We start from the raw sequence: 18467 nt of genomic DNA on the forward strand, positions 1-18467 counted from the left end.
TGTAGATGCCTGTTGGGCCGGTGATTCAGGCCGCTTAAACGGAACACTCTCCTCTCTTACTGCAGCGGTCAATTTGTTACCTGTAAATGGACAGCTATAAATAAACGGCCAAGTGATCTAATGGATTTATTATTACCTGGATTTACATCAGATTATCATGTACTCTAATAATAGAGTGAAACTTGTAGCTGGATAAAATAAAATAAAAGGGGGTGGATCGGGGTATTGTTATCTTAGTCGACTCGAATCCTTTTTTTCAAAGTACATGAAAATCTGGTGCAACATCCATGTTATAATATTATATATCGATTCAGTTAGTTTACCTGAGGCAGACGCGGGAAAACCGGTTTGTGGATCAACAACTGGGGAGGTTGCAGACGGGGTGGCGTACACAGACACATTGCTGGAGGGGGACAACAGGTCACCTGTTGGGCTGGATGTAAATGATCCTTGGATCACTTGACCACCTGTTCACATATTTTATTTGATATATTACAATGGATATATTATTACTTGGATGTTACACCAGATTTCATGCTCTCGAATTAATTGAAACTCGCAGCTGGCTAAAATAACGATATCCCCATCTACCCCCTTTACACAATCCCCGCACCTTCTGCTAGATCAACGAACTGACAAATAGATAAGTTCCATGTCAGCAACCTAAATTGACGATAATACTTCCCCTGTCATAATATCCACGTATATTATAAATCCATTTATACCTATTACAAACTTATTGTAGGAAGATGAAACTGTTGTTTAAGCTATATAAATTACATTTTGATACTAATAAAAACTATTTTGATCTTAATTTTCTAACAATGAAAAGCTGTACAAAAAAAAGGTTATAAAATGGATATAAAATAATAGTTTGTTTTTGTGTTTTTGACTTCAACATAGTATTTGATAATTTACAAATAGCATTTGATAGTGATACAGTTATGAGAAAATCAGGAAGTGAGAAAAATTTATGTATATTTCCAACTTTCTCTTCTGTTGTTTAAACTTATTGGTTGAAAAGTTTGGACACAGCTTGTTTCAACTAAACAATCATTTATATAAAAGTACCCAAAGTTTTTAAGCAATTAAGATAACTTAATCATAGAACTTAATAAACCATTACAATTAATTACAATTAACAGCAAAAGAATTCGTTTCCACCTAGATTTCAATCGTTTTCATTTACATAATATCCCTTACTACCCTTAATAAAAAAATAAATCAAACAAAAATAGATTAAAACAAAATATTATGTTCCTGTAGATGGGGGGTAATTGTGGGGTGTAGAAGTCATCTGATTATGAGCCTGGGCCAGCGACATTATGTCCAGCTGTTGGGGGGAATCTATACCCCTTCCGTGGTCCTGAAACAAAAGTTTATTTTAAAAAGAACAAAATATAAAAAAAATCTATTTGAAAAAAACTTTCCTAGTTGAGCATAGCACCCTAAAACCCTTATCTTGGGATAAATTTAGAATATGGTAAAAGGAGGAGGGGGGGGGGGGGTTACGTTTGTTTATGTTTTACTTCAGGTTAGTTTAGGTTAGGTTTTATTGGGTAACTTTTTAGCTAGCAAACTTAGTCTGGTTGAAGCATGGTAATGTCTATTTCCGATTATTTTGCCAAAATGACCCTCAGAAATGGTGTTACATAGATTTGACGTAATTCAAATTTATCACCTAACTTACAACCAGACGATATGAGATTCACCATTATAGTAAAGCAGGAAAGGGGTTAAATAACTGCCCAAGGACCCTGTGCCGCCTTTCAATTAAGTCTTTAAAGATCAGCTAATAGCATCGGAAATGTTATCACAGCCAAGTTGCTACAAAAGAGCAAAAAGCAATTTGCTAGCAGACAATAAAGGTCCCCCCAAACTGGATCCAGGTAGTTGACTAGGTTATACATCTTTACTTATAAATTTATTGGTTCACCTGTTGAAACTGAGCTGTTGTCTGATGCTGTGGCGTAAAAATAGCTGTTGCTGTCGACGTCATCAGAGTTGTAGAAGTTGCTGTGTTTAACCCTGGCGACGACGTAGTGACTGCTGCAGATCTTGGCGAGGACAATGAGGTTGAAGAAGAATTGCTACCTGATCCTGGTGACGTCATAGTTGTATGCGAGGCTGACAAGGGGGGTGGCAGAGGGGAAGAACTGGGAATGGGTGATGCTCCAGTTGATGTTGTGATGAACCTTCCTCCATTATCTTCCGTAGTTGGTGGGAGTGGCGAGCTCATCTGACTACTGCCTGCCAACCTCTTAGCTGGAGTGTTAATTGTAATGTCATGGAAGCCAGAGCTACTGTTTGACCTGGATCTTGCCTTGGCCGCCTGCCTGGTGCTGGTCAGCTGATCAAAAATGTTGTCACCGCCACCCTGGGGGCTACCAAAATAATTGCTGAGAGAACTTGTGTTAACAGAAGTATCCGTGGCCTCCAAAATGTTGATAGCAACACCTACAAAATAAAAATTAATAATCTACGTTAGATTACAACTTCCTTAAATGACATATCATTTTAGGAATCTGAATCAGACAACTGATGTCCATACCCAGATTCCATTCTTCCTACCTGGATCTGTTTGTAGTGTTCTTCTTGTGAATATCCCCGGGGTGTCCTAATTATATATCATGATTGATTCCTTAATATGCATATGTGTTTACCTTATTGTGATAGTGAAAATAATAAATAATAATATTCTGAATCTCTCATGATCATGTTGATTAAGAACTCCCGGAAGATAACCATAAGAAGAGGAATACTGCTTTCAGATAAGCATGACATAAGCGGGTTTAGATGTCTTCTTCATCCTACATATATCATAAGCGTAATATTGTCCCGGATTAGCTCGGTATTATTGAAAAGTTAATTAAGTCTAATCAGTAGAGATCTTACGAGATCTGCCTGATAAATGCTAAGATCTTCTGTATTGACTGTATATAGTAGAGACCTTGCGAGGTCTGACTATCTAACATCAAGAACAGAATACCCTTAGCCAACTAGTACATAGGAATCTTCACAAGCTCATTTAGGTGAGTCATTTCTACTGTATAACGCTAGAATAATTCGTTGTAAAATTAAGTGGGTACAAATTTCCTGTCAAGACTACTGATTACAATTTGTCGGATAAATGTTAGTTTTTAAGTTATAGCGACAAAATATATGGAGTGAATACCAGTGTTGTTTTGATTCGCATTGATTGTATGCGGATCCGGATCCTCCAAATTTGGTCAGTGCGGATCCAGATCCGGTTCCGAATCCTTGACAATAAAAATAAAGTCACCAAATTTATCAAAAAATATTTATTCTTTAATCTCAAAGTCAAAATACTAGATTTTCAAGGCTGAACCTAAAGAGTGTGGGAGTGAATCAGATGATCTTAACAAGGTTAACCAGATATTTCAAAATTTGTAAGTGACTATTTTATATAAATTTAGGTAGATTTTTCCATAACATTATACCCCAGGATCCGGATCCGGATCCTTGGACTCAAAATAATGCGGATCCTTGCGGATCCGGATCCACCACTCTGGTGAATACCTAAAAAAAAAGTTTTAGAAGTCACTCTTTACTTGGATTCCATATAAAAAATCATTAAACTGCCCAAGACATATATAATTGATTGCCATTTATGTAAAAGAAAAAAATTAATTATGTCCCTTCCCTGTGGACCTGTGCCGAAATACAGTTGGGTCTCTTAATGTCAGCCAATAGCATCGGAGATTTTAAGTATTAACATACCTAAACAAGAGGCTTAAAAAGAGCAGAAAGCAATTTGCTAGCAGACAAAAAATGTCTTCACTACTGTATTCAGGTAGTCAGTTGTCTGGATCAGATTGCCTAAACTTTACCTGACGTGGTATCCGTCTGTTCCTGAATGACTGATAGCCTGGAAATGCTTGCTGCAAGGTCCTCTGGCTTGATACCCCCGGGTCCATGAGAGAATGGGGTGGGTGCCGGGGTGGCTGGCAGACCAGTACTCCCACCACTGGACATTCCCTCCTCCACCTTCATAAAAGATGATAAGACTGTAATGTTAGAACAAACTATAATCCACACAAATATTGATGAATGTAATATAATTAGGGATGGCAATCCGTATCCGAATCCGGGATTCGGAATCCGCCCAATTTTTGGTTAATTTTGGAATCCGAAATCCGTTTTTAATAGCGGATTCGGATTCTTAATTGGTAGGCTAAAATTATCATCATTACATATAAAATCTTTTAAAATCTGGTTTGATTATCGAAAGTGAATTATAGAGAACACCAAGAACATTAATTTTTAGGACATACGTAGCACTTAATTTTTTTAATTTAAAAAAATCCTTTTAAAATATTGCTAGAATCCGGAATCCGAATCCGCCAAAAAAAAAAAAATCCGGAATCTACGGGAATCCGCCATTTTTTTGACTGATTCTTGTCAGAATTCAAATTCGAATCCGGTCCAAAAATTTGACGGATTGACATCCTTAAATGTAATATTTTTATGCAAAAGCTACTCTATAATTCACTGTGTCTGTCAGTCAATAAGTCCGTAACACATTGGAGAAATGTGATATTCTCTGCTGCTATTAAAGATAGACATCTGAAAATTTTAGTGAAGATTCCTATGACATATGTGAAACTAATCATTACATTGTTTTGTCCTTCTGGCTATCGGTCATGATGTTAGATGTAAACATTATTTTTTATGGATACATGATTTTCTTTGATTTTTTTAATATTCCCTCTCTTTTTATTCGTTGTTATGAGAACTGATCATTTGCTCTATACCTCACTTTATATGTGTGTACATACCATGATTTTTTGTGATTATCTACTTTTGGATGTCGTCATTCTTTGTTTTCATTTTAAGGTGTATTTAGCTAATGTAATATTAGAATGGTATTTTAGATCAACCTGCTAGTTCTAGAGTAGAGGAATATGACAAAATTATTACCTTTAGCCTGTGAATGCCGGCAGCAAGTTGTTCTGGCAACACTGAACCATGCTGTGCAGGGGAGGGAGAAAAAGGGGTGGGTATTGGGGTGCAAGGGTTACTTCCTGTCTCCAGACCTTCATCCATGCCGTGGTCAAGACCTGCTATACCCTCGGCTAGGTGCTCAGGGATTATTCCAAGGTTGTTGATGCCCCCTTGGCCTGAAACGATAGATAGAATACATCTTTTGAGGAAAGCTACTAAAGAAATTTTGTGTCTGTTGTTTTGTTATATTACGGTGATAGAATTATGAATTAGGTTATGAAAATATATATTATTTTCCGATTCTATTAAAGGGGGGGGGGGCGAAAGTGACACTTTTTGAAACCAAAACTAAAAGTCAACAAAGGAACTCAACTAAAAAAAGAGTTACAGGTCTGAGATTTTGCATGGCAGTTGCTTTATAGGGGTAAAATATGGAACTGTGAAGAAACGGCGGCGCAACCACCGAAAACCGCCGTTTGCCGCCGAATTTTTTTTTTGCCTTTTCTCGGCGGTTTTCGGCGGTTGCGACGCCGTTTCTTCACAGTTCCATATTGTACCCCTATAAAGCAACTGCCATGCAAAATGTCAGACCTATAACTCTTTTTTTAGTGGAGTTCCTTTGACTTTTAGTTTTGGTTTCAAAAAGTGTCACTTTCGCCCCCCCCCTTTTTTTTTAGTAATTTTCTACATTTTTAGCCAGCAAAGCATCTTTATAATTCAAAAATTCATCCGTCCGTCTATATGTCCATATACCTTGAATAGGAGGATAAGCAGGAGTAGCAGAAGGTGTTGTGGGCTGTGTATTTCCAACAGAGACTGCTCCTTCCTCTCGGAGCCTGGCAATTGAGGCTGCTATCTGCTCCGGCTAAACACATAGGATAATAAATTAAGCAGGGATCTAAAGGGATAAGACAATGACCAATAAATTGATGACATTCCCTATGAGGATAAACAAAAGTACCCTTTTTGTTGATCACAATTGGTAGATGAAACGTTTGAACACTCAATTAAATGAATCAACCAATCAAACATAAAATAAAAGTCCCCAAGGTTGTTAAGCCAAATAATACGAAAAAGTTATTATAAGACTTTGGGGAATAGTGTATTAAACAGCCAAATGTCCCCTACCTCCCTGCTTTGATTAGGACACGGTTAGCCTATTAATTTACCTGAATATAAGAATGAACACTAGGCGAAGGAGAAAAGGGTGTAGGAGCAGGTGTGCCTGGTACAGAACTACTGGCTATACCCTCGTCACCACCCAGACCAGAGAGCCCGGCTATTATAGCCTCGGGATGGAGGGTGTGGTAGTTCTGCGGGGCCGAGGGGTTGGGTGTCGGGGCCGGCGTGGCTGGGTTGGAAAGGGCTCGCTCTGTAACAATCAGGATTATCATATATTTACAAAGACAATTTTTTAAATTTTCCTATTGTACACTAAATCTCCCCTCCCTAAATTGAAAATAATGCGGGGAGAGGGGGGAATTTTTATTTATATTCCTAACCCCTTTGGGAGGACTATACCTGTGCCCTACTCAGTACCCAACACCCAGGTAATAATACCCCCCCCCCCTCCCTTCTGATTTTTATTGCATTTCAAATCAAGAGTGGGGGATTCTGTGTTTAACAAGGCAATATAATAAAATACTCGCTATTTTCTGAATAAGTAGCACATCAAGAACAACAACATCTAGTATTATTTTTGATAAAAAAAAAATATGCAATCCAATGACTATATTTCATTTAGGTACTAATACTTTATGATTTTTATACCTGCTCTTAGTCTAGACAATGAAGCAGCTAGCTGGTCAGGCGATGGAACTCTAAATATTAAAATTAGTATAAGGACCATGGGATGTCCATGGGGGGATGGGGGGGGGGGGGGGTAAAGGGTTGATTACCCCCCACCCCAAATAAAAAAAGCCTGAAAGTCCTCTAATATAAAGATCACCCCCCAAATGAACGTGGCGGTGCCGTAGGCACTCCTAATTTTAATTTTCAATTTTTACACCCCCCCCCCGTAACAAAAAATCTAAAAGCTTTGACGTCCTTGCCTGTGTGGGTGTCTAGTAGGAATGGGACCAGGAGTTGTTTGACCGGCAGGAGTAACTGCGGGTGTAGCAGGACCTGAAAATGCTGAAAGAAATTATCAATCTGTTTGAATTGGTAAACTGAGATATCTTTTACACTAGTAAAAACCATATACAAATGAATAGCTAATACATACAAAAAAAACTTTGAAAAAATAAAGAAATTTTCTCCAAAATATTTTATTAATCATAATCTATATAGTCACCCATATTGTAGATGTTAAACAATTCTAAATAGATTTTAAACAGAAAAATATTATTATTAGGTACTACCTGAGCGAACAGAACTTGTAGAGCTTGTCCTACTTCGAATACTTCTGTCCATAGCTCCTTCTAACTACAGGATTTGATACCTACATACAGGGCGACCACCGCCTTTTTGATATTAATATTGAAAATAACGTACTACAAAAAAATTACAATGAACACAATAACGTACATTTTTTGAAAAAATAACGTACAATAACGTACCATAAAACAAATATACATCTGTCTGAAGCTTAAGATCTCAGTAACCACTGAACAAATTGGGCTCTACTATTCAGGAAATATACCTACTGGTCCTGGGATGGTTTCAAGCTATTTTCTTGAAGGTGTGACACCCCCCCCCCCCTTCAAAAAAATGAAAATTACCCTCTCTAAAAAAATTTCTTTTTAAAACTGAAATCAAAAAAGGAAAGTTGAGGTAGACTACCCTGCCTCCCCCCCCCCAAAAAAAAAAATTCCCCCCCCCAATTTTTTTTTTACTTTTTCTTCATAAATCTAAATAACACCTCCTGATTAAACCCAGAGTGGGGAAAATCCCAGGGTTTTTTTAAAATACCCAGCCTAACCCAACCCGTAAAAACCCTTAAAAAAAAACCTGGGTGGGTTTTTTGTATGCCCACCCTGATTAAACCTCTTGGGGCAAATCCCCTAGAGGCTAGGGGCGAAGCCGCTAGTATATCTATAATACAAAGTAGAACAATTTCTTTCCGCTAGTATTTATAGAAAATAGTAACATTTGGATTCAAATTAAGGAAAAAAACCCTTTAACTATAAAATATCAACATCATGTTCTACATTTTGATCTGAAATAACGTACAATAACGTATGCTGAAATGTTCATATTGTACACAAAAATCAATAACGAACAAAAACGTACCAAAAAACCTTAAAGTGGTGTTCAATATGAACATATTGAACATAACGTACATAGTGGTCACCCTGTACATACATAGATTGTCAAATATCTAGATAGTTTGTTAGATTATACCTGGAGAGAAAATTAAAAGAATTAAAAAGAAATAACTAGCTAATAATAATAGTCTTACTCAACATGATAAAAAGATAAAATATAAAAAGTCGCCATTATTGATATAATGATTTGAAAGTTGCTTCTATTATTTAGCTACCTAAAACCTCAAAATATCTACCTGAGCTGGATAGACCAGAAAGATGGTCTGCACAGCCAGAAAACTTCCCCAAACTTCCAGATGAGGTTAAAAATATAAACTTTTTATCTGAAAAAGAATTAAAAATTTATCGACTAGAAAGTGTAAAACATATAAATATGAAACAATGCTTTCTCCATTTATCTAAAGCAACTTATTTGCATGAATTCAATACTTTTTTATTTATATGTTAATAGGTGGGAGTTCAATTTATCCTTTGTGTCAAAAATTGAAACAATAAAAATTATAAAAATTTTAAATTAACATTTAATTACCTACACTAACACTCAAAAACTGAGTTATAGGAATGAAGTTTTTAAAACTCATAAATAAATAAATATAAATTAACAATCATATTTTTAAATCTGTAATATTTGATACAAATTTCAGTTAAAAAAGAGATAGGTATATAAATATTAAATAAATAAATATTATAAATTTTAAATTAACATTTTTCTTCTGTGAGGCATTCTTGAAGTTCTTTCAGATCAGATTTTTGTACAATTATGTAAGTCCTGAAAAATAAACTATTTTATTTTGATTACTCACAAGGGTGTCATTTTCTATGCAAGCCAAAATTTTAATAGTCTGGAAGTAGGAAAAAAATCAATGATTTCAAGTTAGTTAAGTCTATTTCATGAAAGGGAAACTAAACTCACTTTATAAGTTTTATAAAAAGTTTAATGTAACTTACCAGAAGCAGGTAATAACACTAATGGCAGTCAGACACAGGATAAGACTCAAAACACCTGTCCATCCAGTGAACTGCCATACAAGCCATACTGCTGGACCTAGACAAGACAGATGTACAGAAATCGATAATTTATTACTTGCATGTTACACCAGATTTCCATGTACTCAAATAAAGTGATACTCGAAGCTTGCTAGAATAACGATACCCACTCCACCTTTTTCTTTCCTTCCTACTTGATGAATGAACTATATATCTACATGTATCTATCAATATTTTCTAAATACACACCTTCCACTACTCCACCCATAGCTCCAATACCATTGCAAAGACTTGTAACACTCGCGCCATTGCCACCAGCTTTCCGGTTCCCAATCTAAAAGAGGGAGGAATTATCCGCGAATGAGAGGAGGACAGTGGGCTAGTTATTACACTAATCTCAAAAGTCTTATAATAACGTTTTCTTATTCATTGGCTATAGACCCTTAGGAACTTCTTTAATTTCAATAGGTTAGTTCATTTAGGTTCGTTTATTTATATACTTCAGGTCAGGCTAGGTTAGGTTATGCCAGGACATTATTATAATTTGTGTATCTTAGACTTAAAGAATGTGTTTAATAACAATGGATTTATTATTACTTGGATCTAGCACCAGATTGTATGTTCTCTAATAAAATAAAAGAGGCAGCAGTCTAAAATAACCCCCCTATCCTACCCTCCTACAGGATGGGCAAACTGAGAAATCAATGTAGTCTATGATAGCAACCTAAATTGACGATAATTTTTACCACCCTGTCATAATATACACGTATATTCTGCATCCATTTGACAGCCTCATGGGGAAACAAGGACTACTTACATCCATAGAAATGCTGCCAACAAGAATGCTATCAGGTCCACAGTTCGTAGCTCCCATGATTAATAGACAGGTACAATTCAGAAGAAGTCCCCATGTAGCTGTTATCATAAAACATCCAACTATCAGAGTTCCTAAACATGGCCTATATGATAACAATGTGTTTAGGAAGTTGCCATTTAGAAAAATATTTTCATATAAAAAACCATATCAATAAAAATTTGACTGTATACATTATATTGCTCCAAAATAGTGTGTTTTTCTATTAGTGTAGGATCTAGAATGGGGGACTGCCATTTACACATCCAGCAAATTTACAGTGGATGTGTTTTCGCCAGTGCAATGGATGTATTTATGACAAACTGAATTTTTACTGTATAAATGACAGTAAAATCGATTCTCATGCCATAAATATGAGACATTTGGCAAAAATACATCCAATATTTTTATACATTTATAAACATGAATCAATTGAAAATAATTAAATATTTATCGGTGGAAAAGATTAAAACCTTTTGTATGTTTCCCAAAAATCCTAAAAATTAAATAGCAGGGAATGTACTTGAGTGATTTTAACCACAATAATTTGACCTCCTGTGCAAATGTATTGATGTTTTGTAGAGAGCATCTTGAGAAAAAGGGAAGTAAATAGGGGGAGAGTAACTAAAATAGGGCAAAAATTAAAAACCTATACATACCTTACAAAACCTAATAAATTGTAAATAAATATTCTTTTAAAGTAATCTAGATGTATATTTGCCAGTGTTGGATGTATTTATGACATATAATTGAAAAAGTATGGATGTGTAAATGCCAGTGTCAGATGTATTTTTGACATATGTATTAAAATATTGGATGTATTTTTGCCAGTGTTGGATGTATTTATGGCATGAGAAAAAGGAAGAAAACATTTTGCCAAAAATACATCAACTGTAAATTTGCTGGATGTGTAAGTGCTATAGCCCCTCTAGAATATCTAAAAATATTAGACTACTTTATCTTATTCTTTTTATTTAATAGTAAATTAAAATAGGTTAAAACCATTCCAAGACTTAGATTTAAAAATACAATAGCCTAAAACCATATTAGGAACTATGTAAAGCTTTCCTGATATGGAGAACTCAATTTGTTTAATGGTTAGCGAGATCTTGGCCGATAAACAAACAAACCTTACTAATTTACGTGATATGATAAGAGACCAACCTATGAGTAAGCATAAGGAGACTCCCTTCAAGGGGGCTCCAGGTATAAAATAGTCTAGAGTTACTCCCAGCAACGGGCTTCCAAATATACCACCTGAAAATATATATTTGTTATAAAGGGGTAGTTGCACGAAATGCATTTAAACTTGAATTTAGTGAACTGCATATTTTTAAAGGAACTTCAATTTTCTACTACGTAGTCTTAAAAGTATCATGTTTTGAAAATAGTATTCTTATGATAAATGCAATTTATACCTATAGCTGGCTTATTTTCACAAAAACAGCATGACAACTAATGTTGTGATGTCAAATTGTTAATTGTGATACAAAATTATATATATTCGATGGTATTCTTGTAACTTTTGCTTGAAATTATTTTTCTGAAATGCACTTCATTCAACTATCACTTTACATTTTAAGTTTTAGTTTTGATTTTATTCTCTTTATTACATCTGATTATATTAATCGATATTTATTATTTGAATATTCCACAAGATTTTCATGTGATACCCGCACCTAGCTGAAATAACGATACCATGATACCCCAATCCACCCTTTTTACCCCATCCCTTCTCCTCCTGGATGAATGAACTGACCAATAAATACAGTCCATGTTAGCAACCTAAATTGACGACTAATTTTCCCCTATCACTATATCCCCGTATATTGTATATACATTATTATATATCTTACCAATATCATACATGGTAGATAGAAGGCCCGCCTCAAGGTTGGTGTACCCTTCAAGATCATAGAATACTTTAGGTAAGGTTCAGATAGATATTTCTAATCTTGTTAGTATATGCACAACTAGCGGTTTCACCCCAGAGCACTTGAGGTGGGGGGAGGAATCGAACAACCCCTATTTTTATTTGAGTTTTAATGATAAAATTTCATGACTTTTTCTCGGGGGGGGGGGGGGGGGGTCATTTTTAAGGGTCTTTCTCTCTTGGGAGGGTAGAGATATCCTCCCCAAAAATAGTTATAAACTTTTCCCTGGAGCTATGAGAAGCTACCCTGTAAAACTAAAGAAGAACCATATCGGTTGAGCGGTTAGCGAGATCCTTTAATGCAGACAAATAGAGATCCTGATACTTTCATAAAAGGATTAAACCGACCCTTATCCTAAGTATTTTATGCCTAGAGTCTTTTTAAGATATAATGGCAGCCACAGATACATAGTATGACGGACAAACTTAATACAGAAAATCGTCACACATAACTCCTGAACATTTTTTCATCAATAATATTTCAAATAATCAATAGTAGGAATATTATTTCCAGTATGGATTCCAAACCGATTAATATCGCTAGATTAAATCCAGTACTCAGCCGTACTGAAAATCATGTATAGCATCCTATCACAGTAACAGTTCCACAAATATTAAACTAAAGGATCTACTGCAGTTCACGGTAAAATATTGCTGGTAACGAATATTGCCCAAAATCTATGAATTTTTAAGGCTGCTAGCTGCCAAACGGCTGAATGTAAAGATTATACCCGCACACCATTTTAAGCGGTATAAAAAGGCCTACAAATAGCCAAGATCCAATGATGCACAGGGAAAGCTTCACTGAAGAAAAAAGCGTAAATTAGGCCTTTTTGCACATTTCTCTGCACTGCGAGATAATTATGCATTATTGATTTATGGCTATTCCTGATTATTTGCAGGGCTTCTTATAATGCTTAAAACAGTGTGCGGGCATGATCTGTACGTTCAGCCGTTTGGCAGCTAGCAGCCTTTAAAATTCTAGATTTTTGTCAATATTCGTTACCAGCAATATTTTACCGTGAACTGCAGTAGATCCAAAATAAAAATGATGAAAAGTATACAATTCCTGCTGTGATTGTTGGCAAATAGGACATAAATACAATATTAATATTATAATTATGAATGTGGAAAAGTTTCTATCAAAATATTTTTAAAAAATAAATAATAGGTATTGTTGGGTTATGATTTTCAATATTCAAATATAGAAATTTAAAAATAGTAAAGCTAAATATTAATTCAGGCAGGTTTAATGTTATTTTCACAAGCTTACCTTAACTCCAGTGGTTTTTAAAAATGATAACAGAGATCTTTTACTAGTAGAATCTTTGGAGATTAATTCTTTTTTGTCTGGAACTACAATCTAAAAATAATAACAAAATGATTTTTTGATAAGAACAATTAAATAAAAACTATCTTTCTATCTATAAAGTCATTATACCTACCATTATCCCTTTCAAATACTGTAGGTATATATTGCAAATTAACTCAAATGATGTAAACAAAACATTTGATTAACAAGAATAGTTTTAATGAAAACTGATGCCTTTAACTAAAAAAAAAAATCACGAGTCCAAATAAACATCTTTGAAGCACTTCAAAATATAACAAGGTGTTACGGATGGACAGACAAACTTTTTATAATACATCGTTATACAAATGACGAGAAAGCACACAACAAATTTTTAGAATTGGTGGAAAAAGTGAAAACAATATGCCTTAATTTCAAAAAGACATAACAAAACTTACTTACATTTCTATCCTGGGGAGTTTTAAGACAGATCAATAATAGTCCAATACAGAAAGCAAAGGAGGAAGCATACACAAATACCATTCTCCAACCTAGGATAATATATCAGGGATATAAAAGGATAAGACAATAGCCGATAAATTAATGTACATCCCAATGATAATACACAAAATTACCCCTTCTGTAGTTTACAATTAGTGGTTTTAGCGTTTGGACACTCAACTTAATTAACTAATCAATCAAATTCAGCAAAAGTCCCTAATAAAATTTGAATAATATTGTATGAGCTTTTAAAAAAATAATCTTGATTAGGTTGGCTAAATAAACAGCATACAATCTTGTCTACTTATCATTTTTATATTAACAAGGGGTAATTGTTTATAATAATTGGGGGTAGGTACATTTATACATCCCTGTCTTTAAGATTATCATATAAAGAGAAATGGACATAAAAACAGAAATTAAATGAAACATAAGCTGACCTGAATATTCCAGAACAATAGCAGCCAAGGCAGTTCCCCCCAAACCACCAGTATAGGTAGCTAAACAAAATTAAACAAATTAGTTTTCTTAAAAACTTGTGCATTTTTAAAGGAAAAAAGATAGTTAACTGTTCTTTCATGTAGGCATATAAACCCAATAGAAAGATAGGAAATTGATTTCCAGTATGGCTTCGAAACCGAGTAATACGCAGTATTAGAACCGGTTCTCAGTTAAACTAAAAAGGAGCCCACGCCATCTGTGGCCCTAATGACCAGCTGGTCCTACAGCAAAGTATTGACAATCTTGATGAATGGTGTTTAAAATGGGGTATGTCATTCAACACTTCAAAATGTAAAATTATTCATGTTGGCAGAAACAATCCTAATTATGACTACTCCATGAATGGTGAAACTCTTCAGACTAGTGATACTGAAAAAGACATTGGATTCAATATACATTCATCATTGAAACCCTCTATTCATTGCAATATTATTGCCAAAAAAGCTCATACTGTTCTGTCCTTGGTATCGAGAAATTTTCATTACAGAGACAAGAAAACTTTTGTAAATCTGTATTGTCAACATGTCAGGCCAATCTTAGAGTATGCATCCCCAGTTTGGTCTCCTTGGCTGGAATGTGATAAAAAAGTGGTTGAAGATGTCCAAAAAAGAATGGTAAAAATGATATCTGGCTTGAATGGACAAACTTATGAAGAAAAACTGACCGAAATTGGACTTCAAACTTTAGAATACAGACGAGAAAAAGCTGACATGGTTCAAGTTTTCAAAATGCTGAAAGGAATCGACAATGTTGATTATAAAAACTGGTTTGAGATATATGGTGATACAAGTTCAAATATCAGACCCAACACGAGACTAAGCAATGAACCTTTGAATATTATTCAAAAAAGATGTAATGGTGACATTAGAAAATACTTTTTTAGTATGAGAGTTGTTCCAACATGGAACAGTTTACCAACTGATGTTAAAAATTCTGGAACTGTTGCTGTTTTTAAATCTAATTATGACCGGCTTCATCAGCTAGACTAATTATTGTGAAAATAGTGAAAATGGATTGAAGCAGACTAAAAGACATTCTCCTCGATATTCTCACACGAGAATCCTGAGAATTATTCAATACAATACAATACAATACAATACAATACAATAACGAATAACATCGCAAAGTAAAAAAAAAATCTTAAGATTAATACCAATTTTGTTATCCCGAGCCTTCGGCCCCTCGTATTTGTAATATTAAATTGATATGTTTATTTATGTTTAGGTTTATCAAGATGATGTATGTTTGTTTCACCTCGAGCTAACAAAACTTGTTTTAATCTTATAATTTATCATTTTAACATACTGGAAAAGCTGTCTATAATAATATGCGATAAATAACTATTATAAATCATTCCCTACAAGTTCAATTTAAAAATACCTACCAGTACTTATGATTCCAAAGACAGAGTTTAGCTTATCATCAGGAAACCAACTAGATAACATTTGAGATGAGGCAGGCCAAACAGGAGCAAGAAACAATCCTTAATTAATATCGCACTTTAAAACGTACCTACCTATGGAAAATAAATTAAAATATACAAAAGAAAAGAACCATCTATAATTTTTTTTAAAAAGTCATTTTTTTTTGGGGGGGGGGGGTATTTATTTCATGGGGCAATTTCTCTTGAGGAAGTGGTGGTACCCTCCTAAATTATAGTTTAAAACCTTACCTGTAAGAGCTATAGAAGCAGAAAGTAGTGGAAAGCCTCCAGCAAATGATGTTAGAAAGGTAGCTAGACTGGCACAAGTTAAACATACTGATAACACTTTCCTAAACATTTTATCATTAGTTACCTACCTAATTTCTATTCATGTATGTAAATACATATGAATATTAAGGGATAAGACTGTGGACGATAAATTGATGTCCGCTTCTTATTATAATTAATAAAAAGGAGGTGGGGAGGGGTACAGAGGAATGGTTTTTGCAGGGGGAGGGTGGAGGGTTACTCGAAAACCCTTAGAGCTATAAGGAATTTACTTCGGATTTAAGCTTCTATGGGGCCAAAGTTTCTTTTAACAATATTAAAAAGTATCATTTAAAAGAATCAATAAGTAACTTTTTATCTTAGAGTTTCTATTTAGCCGGATTAAAATGGAACTTGATTTACCTGGAACCGAACCTGTCTGTTAGACCTGGAGCCAGAATCTGAAGTCCAGCATAAGGAAGCATGAGAGACACATCCAAACATCCCATCTCTCTCATTCCTTAATTTTTTCAAGGGTTAGTTTAATACCTAGGTAGCTAAGTCATAATATATATATTTTTTTGGGTAGGTACCTACTTAAAAAAAATTTAAACTAAAAATTTCAATCGTGTAAAAAATGAAAGAATGTTTGTAATGTAACATAATTACTTTATAGAAAACAATAAAGATATGCTAACAAAAAAGTTAATGATTTTTATATAATTAAACAATATGAATAACAGATGAAATGAGATACCAATTATTAAATAATGAAATAATAGATGAAAATCTTTAAAAAAAAAAGAAGAATTAGAGATAGGACATACCTCTGTAATAAAAACGTTGATAAAACTCAAGCAAGCCTCACTGAAACGGACAAAACACAGACTACTCATGCATCAATGATATCATGGTGTAGGACCCCATTCAAAGGCATTTCTATAGTGTTGTTTAATAACAAGTAGTCACAGTATGATCACAGTTATTTACACTCTGATTTGATAGTTGTACCTAGCTCTAATTCATCTCCAATCACTGTCTTTACCACTCCCAAAGGCTGCATGAACAAAAGTAAATTAGTTTGTTAGAGGATTAAAGTAAAATAATAGAGGGTGCACGAGCTATTTGTAACTCTACCCACGGGGTGGGGACCCTGTGCCGACTTTCAATTGGGTCTTTGAACATTGGCCAATAATGTTGGAAATATAAACACTGCTAAGAAGCTAAAAAGTAAGCAGAAAGCAACAGACGAAAAAGTTCCCCATCACATTGGCAAGGTAGTTGTCTGGTTTATACTTATACATTTATTGTTAAAGGTTAGAGAAAAGGGGTAGCTTCATGAAATTATGGAAAGGTGCTACAAAATGAATTCATTTCTAAAGGTACAAAAATATAGAATAAAGAACTAAATCAGTTATATGGTTAACTAAATCTAAACGGACAAACAAACATCATACTACATCAATGATATAATAGGATACCAAATTTATTTTACCTTTCTTAAGAAATATGCAGAACAGTAACCAAACCAGAGCAGGGCAAAACATTGAAATTGATAACACTAAAATTATTTTATTTTTATGACCCAAAAATAAATTACAATTTAAAGGATATGTAAAGAACAACATTGATAGAAAGAATTTTAACTTCTAAGCCAACAATATTTCACAAGAAAATTGAAAGAAAAAATAAGTTTGTCTTATACCTAGGTATTATTCAACTTTGTACAATTTATTTGGAGAGAAATTGCCACAAAAAAAGCGAAAACGCAAAAAAGCAACTGCCATGCCATATGTTTGCTTTCTACTTCTGAGGTGAATTCTTAAAAAAAGTTTTCCTCACTAAAATCAGTTTGCCCCACTAAAATCAGTATGGTTCACTAAAAATTTAGAGGGGATAATTTTGCCTTACTAAAATTTTAGTGAGGCAAAAGTTTTTTTTTAAGAATTTGCCTCTGTTTTGAAGCCTTAGGACACATAACCTTACACCAAACATAAATGCATAACCCCCCTCCCCCCTTTCTATACAAAATATAGCCTACCTTTAAGTAAGGAATTTTTTCTTGTGATACAGATTCTTTAGATTTTTCCATTTTTAAAGATTCATTATCCTCGTTTAGTTTAACTTCAGATTTTTCTTTCGTATTCAATTTACCATTAATACTGAAAGATTGATCATTATGAACATTATTATCTAAAAGTGGAAGTGTTGAGCCATTTTCTCTTGTTTCCATTTTGGTGTCTGAAAGTAATTCAAAATGTAAAAAAGAGACTATTTACGAATCATCTTTTAACCTATTTATTTTTAGAAATTATGGTCTATACACCATATACATATATTTATAGTTTTGTTTTATTAAATATCGAAATATCATCAAATGTTTTGTTGAGTTCAATGTGTCGATAGATTGTAAGACAATTGTCTATAATACGATATGATAAAATCGGTTAAGAAGCCATACTGTAAAAAAAGATCATATC

General features: G+C 34.1%; 2 protein-coding genes across 4 annotated transcripts in view; both read right to left on the reverse strand.

Annotated features, from left to right (window-relative positions):
- LOC145312232 (uncharacterized) overlaps positions 1 to 8565 on the reverse strand; it is a 17131-nt gene extending 8566 nt beyond the window's left edge. Inside the window, exons 1-12 of the mRNA XM_080151455.1 lie at positions 8468 to 8565; positions 7326 to 7405; positions 7017 to 7098; positions 6736 to 6785; positions 6135 to 6337; positions 5719 to 5830; positions 4942 to 5141; positions 3852 to 4008; positions 1937 to 2457; positions 1259 to 1366; positions 324 to 465; positions 10 to 80 (exon numbers count right to left, since the gene is read on the reverse strand). Of these exons, the coding sequence (XP_080007581.1) occupies positions 10 to 80; positions 324 to 465; positions 1259 to 1366; positions 1937 to 2457; positions 3852 to 4008; positions 4942 to 5141; positions 5719 to 5830; positions 6135 to 6337; positions 6736 to 6785; positions 7017 to 7098; positions 7326 to 7377 (1698 nt within the window). The 5' untranslated portion in view covers positions 7378 to 7405; positions 8468 to 8565. The remainder of the gene's footprint in view (positions 1 to 9; positions 81 to 323; positions 466 to 1258; positions 1367 to 1936; positions 2458 to 3851; positions 4009 to 4941; positions 5142 to 5718; positions 5831 to 6134; positions 6338 to 6735; positions 6786 to 7016; positions 7099 to 7325; positions 7406 to 8467) is intronic.
- On the reverse strand, positions 8547 to 18230 carry LOC145312236 (sugar phosphate exchanger 3-like). Of its 3 annotated transcripts, none has more exons than XM_080151459.1 (16): positions 18029 to 18230; positions 17483 to 17548; positions 16999 to 17044; positions 16411 to 16507; positions 15970 to 16070; positions 15682 to 15780; positions 14237 to 14296; positions 13758 to 13846; positions 13278 to 13367; positions 12375 to 12459; positions 11928 to 11975; positions 11236 to 11328; positions 10036 to 10166; positions 9468 to 9552; positions 9180 to 9276; positions 8547 to 9000 (listed from the first exon to the last, which is right to left on the reverse strand). In XM_080151459.1, exons 1-16 carry the CDS (start codon positions 18218 to 18220, stop codon positions 8931 to 8933), a joined length of 1449 nt encoding a protein of 482 aa, XP_080007585.1. In that variant the 5' UTR covers positions 18221 to 18230; the 3' UTR covers positions 8547 to 8930. The 3 variants fall into 3 exon arrangements, with proteins under 3 accessions (XP_080007585.1, XP_080007588.1, XP_080007586.1); XM_080151462.1 differs by having other exon boundaries at positions 16815 to 17044; positions 18029 to 18225; XM_080151460.1 differs by lacking the exon at positions 16999 to 17044 and having other exon boundaries at positions 18029 to 18167.
- Between the last annotated feature and the right edge of the window lie 237 nt (positions 18231 to 18467).

The sequence above is a fragment of the Acartia tonsa genome, chromosome 2, assembly GCF_053477335.1.
Source record: "Acartia tonsa isolate MP-2025a chromosome 2, ASM5347733v1, whole genome shotgun sequence".
In the NCBI taxonomy this organism is placed as follows: Eukaryota; Metazoa; Arthropoda; class Copepoda; order Calanoida; family Acartiidae; genus Acartia; species Acartia tonsa.